Genomic DNA, 7,579 nt, shown 5'->3' on the forward strand with positions numbered 1-7,579 from the left:
TAATTATAATAGAAAATGCCATCTAGTGGTAGTTTTATAACTAAAGATATAGTCACAATTGTTATGGTGTGTAAGCCTTTTCAAGCCAGCGAAAAATGACTACAATTATACTTCTCACAAGACATTAATATTAGGTTTATTATATTTTTAAACACTACATTATTTATCTGGTCCCTTATGGATTTCCAAGACTGAGAAAAGCGTATAATAATATTATTATAACCACACATAATTGCAAAGATATAGTAGACATTTTACAGTTTCATTAGCTCAACCGACAGTCCACCTTTAACGGTTATCAATAATTCAACATTTATCTTTTAAATTTAAAGATAGTTCAAAGTACCATAAATAGTCTTTCATGTTTTTCGTTTTCAATTAAAAAGGACTTGAAAAAAAAAGAGGTAAAAAAGTTATTTGCATAAGCTTGAAAGCGTCATTTGTCTTCCATAAGTCTAGAAAGACGGTAGTTATATACGTTGTGAAGATTTTTGTTTTATGCAGAGCCCAGTTCACCTTTGTTTAAAATCTTATAATACAAAACTGTTGCACATGAATTATCTGAACAAAAATATAATAAATATCGAGATCTGTAGCTATGCGAAATATAAACCTGTTATCTAGGAATTATTTCTGTCTACAATACCTTAATAACATGTGCGTATACGGTTTGTCAAGTTCGTGTTAAGGATGTATTTAAAACCCATAGGAGTTAACGCCGAAATACTAGTATCCAGACGTGGCTTGGGCATACAGTTGGGCAAAACAAAAGGTAAACATTCACACGTTAATAGGTTCCATATCGCATCTATCAGATGGAAATTAATGTAGTATCTACACCCTTACTGGTTGTGCGTGGGTGGTAAAACAAATTAAAAGTTTTTTGTTTTTTTTTTTTTTGCATTTCGATACACACAAAGATAATTCAAATTTTAGACCAAATGAGCCTCGTTTTGGAATGTGACGTCATCTAGAGAAAGCTTAGTTTCTGCGCGGTTTAGAACACCCAACCACACACAGACGCGAGATCGGCAAGAAACGATATGCGCACTAATGCTTTCCAAGCATCTACCGTGCAGCACCGAGTTCGTCTGCTTCGAAAATACACGCGCCTCACAAGTTAGCGAGCAGAAGCTGCTCGAAGCAGTTATACGTTTACTACACCAGTACAGTTGATCCTTCCATATCTTACCAGCCTTACACATTAGCCGAAGAAGGATTTCAGTAGTGCTGTTTTTTTTTTTAATCTCATGGCGAGATAAATAACCGATTGACAAAAATATGCTCGGTTTAACAGTATCAATACTATGTACATGTTTTTAAGGTGTTGCACCAGTTCCATTTGTGATCCGGCCCAGACTTGAAGCACCGGGTGATCTCTGTTGTGATTATCAGTTCCCGCAGTGACCAAGTTTGCGATTGGAGGAGTGTAACTGAGGGAGGGGGAGGAGAAGAGATTGAAATTCACAGAAAAGGGACAGACGGACCCCTGGGTTCCTTACTTACCCAACACAGTCTCACAAAAGCGCTCAATCGTTTTAAGACTAGTGTCTTTTACAAAACCATTCGGAGGAACGCGCATCAACTCAGACACAAACGAGCGACATCTGTAGTCTGAGAATTGTGTGGTGGTAGCTTCTTACTGGTCAGAGATGGATTACAGGGGTGGACAGTAAGTCGGCTTGTTATTGGTTGAGAACTTTGTTTATTTTTTTGAACTATGAAGCGATGACTATAACTTCTCAGTTAAAAAGATCGGTTAGTTAGCCATTATAAGTTCCAGTCGATATAGTACCATAAACAGTGAACTTGAACGTACACCAGCGAATTCTCGGTAGTTTTTAAATAGAGATTTAAAATAATACTCTAAATGCTACACACGATATTGAGTTATTTTATGATCATCACAATATAAGTCTATATTTGTTAATTTAGCATTTCTTAGAAGATGTAAAAGTCAGCAACTAACTGACTAGATAAATGACAATTGCTAGCGGAGTCTGTGTATTTTTAGCTAAGACTAAAGAAGTACAAATGAGCATAAGATTGTGTAAGAATTTCTGGTATCAAGAAGTTTCTTCAGGTATTTGTTAATGCATGTGTAGAAGGTTAAAACCGCATGCAGTCATGAGAAACACATCTGGAACACCGAACATCGGCGTTCGTCGTTGGACCCGTAGCGTGTGTTTAGCTTCAGCTGGGATAGCCTTTACCATCGGTATGTTATTGGGTGTATTTTTACCAGTGTATATGTTCGTGTCTTCTCCTATCTCGGGAGTTACAGTTTCTCGTAAAGTAGGGCGCCAGAGAAGTACAGTAGACCGTTTAACACAGAATCAGTCTGTAACCCAGGCCCCATTCTTTGTTGTTGTTCCTAGTCCAGCTGTAGATCCTCAGAACTTCGGTGTCAGAAAAGAGAGTGAAAACCGTATAGGAGAATTTGGGAAAGAGGAGCAGCCTTCACAAGAAGGTAGCTATCTTCCTCTGGAACAAAATCGCCTGACGTTGACAAATGATTTCTTACAACAGGGCCATGTCTCTGATAATGGAAAATCAACGCCGACGATTTACTTTGCTTATACTGATTCTTCCGAATTCTATCAGAAAAATAAAAACCGCTCAGTATATTTTCCAAAGCGAACACTAAAGTCGGAAAATAGTGGCGTGACTAACGTGAACCTTATTGAAGGTTTCAAAGAAGTTTTACAAACTGAAACAAGCAAGGTGACTAGCTCACTCCTTGCAGAGGGACACTATGCACTAGGCGGCCGGCCTGTCACTACCGTCCCGCATGCTCGTTTGCTCGCTGCCGCGAAACAGCGGAACATCCCGTGGGCTTCTGTTCGCATGGAGAACAAAATAAGCCTCGGCAGCAGTATCGATGGCCTCCCCCCGACGTTTGCAGCGCCAACTTTTACGTCATTCCCTCTTCCTCTTCAAAATCTTGGGTACTCTAGGTCAGTTGCAGATCCAGAACTCCGGAAAATAACTGATATTGTCAGTGGGATATACTGGGCAGAAAAATTGGAAAATCTCATTCCAGGTGGATTTAGTGAAGGTGTAGACAATTGGCATCGATTTGTTAACAAGACAAAAATTGTGAAAATCTCAGAAGGCTGTGGTAGAATGCAGAACAGGCTAGTTACGTTTGATAATGGAAATAAATCCTGTTGCCGTTACAGACAGAACAACGATCAAATCCAAGGTGAGATATTCTCATTCTATCTAAGTAGACTTCTGAATATCGAAAACTTGCCTCCGTCCATGCTGGCTGTCATCAGGGGCCAGGAGTGGCAGTGGGAACACGTGCTATCCCAGCTCCATCTAGCCCAGTGGAATGTCGAGAGGCCTATCGTGCTGACAAAGTTTATAGACAATCTCGTTCCCGCTTTCATCCCTCCCGCTTTCCGCACTAAAAAACGGCAACTTCTCCCAGTAGCTGAAGACCTCTCTAGTAAAACACTGGTCGAACTAGTGGAGCTTGCCCAATGGTCAGACTTAATTGTATTTGATTACTTGACAGCAAATCTTGATCGTGTAGTGAACAACATGTACAACGAACAATGGAATTCAGAGATGATGAACTCCCCAACACACAACCTTGCTAAACACAAACAGTCTGGATTACTGGTGTTCTTGGACAACGAGTCGGGTCTTCTTCATGGCTACCGACTATTAGACAAATATGAGCATTTTCACCGATCTCTCTTAGATTCTTTGTGTGTGTTTCGTAGACGGACTGCTCAATCCATAGCTGCATTGCATAAAACTAAAAATATTGGTGAACTCCTAAAACAATCTTTTTTTAAATATGATCCTGGTATGTCTGACTGGCTACCATTCCTGCCAGAACGCAGTTCAAAAACGCTTAGAAAAAGAATTGATACGGTTTATAATCAGATTCGACAATGTGAAGAAAGGTTTAATCCAGTGGTAGATCAGCCACACTTCAGTATCCAGCGATGATTGGTGATAACAATGGACAAGATATGGATAAGGTAAGGACAAGATAAGAAAGGTTTAATCCAGTGGTAGATCAGCCACACTTCAGTATCCAGCGATGATTGGTGATAACAATGGACAAGATATGGATATTTAAACTTAAAAAGCAGCAACTAGTTGGTATGAGGTAATTCTTGCTTGTTAGTGAAGCCTGAACACTTATAAAGCAAGTGTGGCTGCTCTTTGCCATGAATTTATCACCTCTCAAGACTTTAGATTAGACTCGGCAAGTCTGAAGCTGGGTGCGGCTGCTTACTTGATGTTGATCTTGTAATCTGTCAGTTAGAACAGGACAACCGTTTTCCTTACACGTGTTTTCCAAAGTGTAATATAATAGCCTGCAGGAACGTCTCTACCTGTGTAAATGTCCCGATCTGGGAGGGGAGGGCGTTTCACAGATTGCTGAGAGTTGGTCCGGTTTAGTCTGTCAACCAGGGGGCTGAAAAACCGACTTGTGTATACATAACTCGCAGAGGTAATCAGAAGTGTGTTTATGTTCCCTACTTCAAACTGTGCTTTCAGAAATACACCGAGTAAATATTTATGAATCTTTACTTATTGCAAACACATCCAGCAAGTATAAAAGACACTTTTGAACTGACATCAATCATATAGGTCATAAAAGATACAAAAATATGGTAAGTCCATAGAACTTTGCTGTTTGTTGTTTTGTATATTGTTACAGAATATACTGTTGTACAAACATTTGAGGAATTTGTATAAAGTTTAGTATATATATATAAATATATGATATAAAATTATCAGATTCAATTTTTGTTTATGACTTTCTAAACTGTTTTCCCAAAATTTATCTATACGGTTGTATATAAACTTTCCTGTCATTTCAAGAAAGAGTATATATGATAAATAAATACGTTTGAAGTGAGAGAATGAAAGTTTCATGTTTGTGTCAGAATATCTTATTTAACTTATTCACAAAGCTGCTTTTTGTGTGTATACAGTCCTTCTTAAGGCGAGAAAGTTTGGTGGTGCAATAGGGGCGTTGAATAATAAACGAAGTCTGCCCATAGAAGTGTTTATCACTAATTTCTAAAGTTGAACAAATAATACAAAATGAGATGGCAACAATTTATTAAACTGTATCTTAGAGAAGATAATTTAATATTATTTTGTTTTGAAGCTATATTATTAAATATATATTTTGTAAATTTCTATTATTGTTGACTTCCAAGTATTTATTGGTTAGCTTGTTCTAAAACTGGCCTTCTATAGTGAAACGTAACTGAAATCAATCGTGGACTAATTAAAAAATGACACATAGTGCTTTTTCTAATTTTAAAGGCATTTTTCTGCAGATCGTACCAGTTATTTGACCAAAATAATTATATTATAATAAAGGAAAATTTCCATTTTGAATGTGACAAGTAAAACTAACTAAACTTATAAAATTAACTTTTCTTCAAAATGCTTCAATGAATATTTTCGTGATTTGTTGAAAGAAATAAAGTTCTATACTCACTCTCTATTCTTAAAAAACTTGGTTATATAATTTATATTGTTGTTTTTACATTAAATATTTGGCGTTGCTGCTATGGCGATCTTCCAGTTTTACTTAAGAAAGATCACTTTATTGGCAGAAGTGAGATATTGGAAAAGTTAAAAAGAAGTTGGAATTAAACTTCAACATGCTCTTTTGCTCATTTAATTAACGTGAATATTTTAATTTACTCTTGAGGGATGATACAGGAAGGCTCATATCTGTTGATTATAAAACGACTGAGTCACTAAATTCTACCTTTTCTTCAATTTTGCTAACACAGATTTAAGCAATATTCCTCATCCTAAAAAGTTGCTAGATGAAAATAAGATCAAACAAAATGACGCATTAATTCTTAGCCTGTTAAGAAAAAAACTGGGAAGTTTAAATAATGAGAAAGCTGCTTTTGGGCCTGATAACATTTCCACTGAGATTCTGAAGAAGGTTAAGGACTGGATATATAAGCCACTTGCCACCATTACTTTTCATAAGTCCTTACTTTTCATAAGCCAGGAGAAGTTCAGTTTATTTTAGTAAAATACCTATAACATAATTCTTACAACTTGAAAGTTTTATGATAACCTAGAAAAATATCTGGGGATATTTTTCTAAACCTAAACTTGTAAAATACCTATATATATATTTTAAAACTCATACACTTTTGCTTTAACCTTTTGTTATGCTGGATTATTTGACAGTAACTTAGTAATATATTCATAGAAAACGTTAATCTATTAAGATGTCAATAAAGTGACTTTTAAGATAGAGATGTTTTTCGTTAACCTGGAAAAATAATTATAAAATTTATTTTTTTGTTTAGATAGTTTTCTGACATTCTATGAAAATATCCGAGCGTTATTTTTAATAATTGTGAACAATTTTACTGTAACTTTACTGTAACTGATACTAATCTAGAAAATATTTTATAAATAATTGTGAACAATTTTACTGTAACTGATACTAATCTAAAAAATATTTTATAAATAATTGTGAACAATTTTACTGTAACTTTACTGTAACTGATACTAATCTAGAAAATATTTTATAAATAATTGTGAACAATTTTACTGTAACTTTACTGTAACTGATACTAATCTAGAAAAATATTTTATAACCTTGAAAACCTTTACTTTATGTAAATGAAATATCCATGGTTAAAGAATCTGAAACAGATTTTGTTCCATTTACAGCAACACTCATACAATATCTAGTAGGACTTGATAGTTTTAGTTAAAAACAGTGAAATACAAATAGAATATGTTGTTGTCAGCCTCGATAGTTTCATACAGAGGCGTCGCCAGGTCTTAAAAGATTAGGGGCTCGAGTCCATAGGCAGGAGAATTTTTCAGCATTTCAGTATGATATCGATCATGATTTTCTATTCTAATCTTGCAAGACACCAACTAGTGTTTAGGGGCACTGATAAATAGAATTGGGGCACGGGCCCCGTGTGCCAGCACCTTAGCGCCCCTCTGAGTTCATACTAGTCTAAACAAATGTGACTGAAATATTTTATATACCAACATATTTTCACTTTATCCTAATAACTAACTATAATTTTTTATACGCAAGAACAGTTATATTCTAACCTAATGTGATACCAATAAATGCGTTTAAAGTTTTGTACGTTGTAAAACAACCACTTAATATAATGACGAAATATTTCTGTAGTTGTGGACAGTTTTACGTTAAAATACTCGAATATTCATGGAACATTTTCTAAACTTGGACAATATAACTCTAACAAGTCAAGGCACCCGTGAAATATTTCTACAACTGTAGAGGAGTTAACATTAATCTGGTAAAATAACCATGACATATTTTGTAAGCCTATAACAACACCACATTAATCTGGTAAAATAACCATAAAATATTTTGTAAGCCTATAACAACACCACATTAATCTGGTAAAATAACCATGAAATATTTTGTAAGCCTATAACAACACCACATTAATCTGGTAAAATAACCATGATATATTTTGTAAGCCTATAACAACACCACATTAACCTGGTAAAATAGCCATAAAATATTTTGTAAGCCTATAACAACACCACATTAACCTGGTAAAATAGCCAT

The 7,579-nt window shown here is 35.3% G+C and overlaps 1 protein-coding gene across 2 annotated transcripts; it reads left to right on the forward strand.

The window, feature by feature from the left end:
* The first annotated feature begins 1,043 nt into the window (after nt 1-1,043).
* LOC106462103 lies at nt 1,044-4,646 on the forward strand. Of its 2 annotated transcripts, XM_022389242.1 has the most exons (2): nt 1,044-3,920; nt 4,019-4,646. In XM_022389242.1, the coding sequence occupies exons 1-2, from the start codon at nt 2,098-2,100 to the stop codon at nt 4,062-4,064; spliced, it is 1,869 nt and encodes a 622-aa protein (XP_022244950.1). In that variant the 5' UTR covers nt 1,044-2,097; the 3' UTR covers nt 4,065-4,646. The 2 variants fall into 2 exon arrangements, with proteins under 2 accessions (XP_022244950.1, XP_013777441.2); XM_013921987.2 differs by having other exon boundaries at nt 1,044-4,646.
* The last annotated feature ends 2,933 nt before the right edge of the window (nt 4,647-7,579 follow it).

This window comes from Limulus polyphemus, unplaced genomic scaffold, assembly GCF_000517525.1.
Source record: "Limulus polyphemus unplaced genomic scaffold, Limulus_polyphemus-2.1.2 Scaffold1095, whole genome shotgun sequence".
NCBI classification, from domain to species: Eukaryota; Metazoa; Arthropoda; class Merostomata; order Xiphosura; family Limulidae; genus Limulus; species Limulus polyphemus.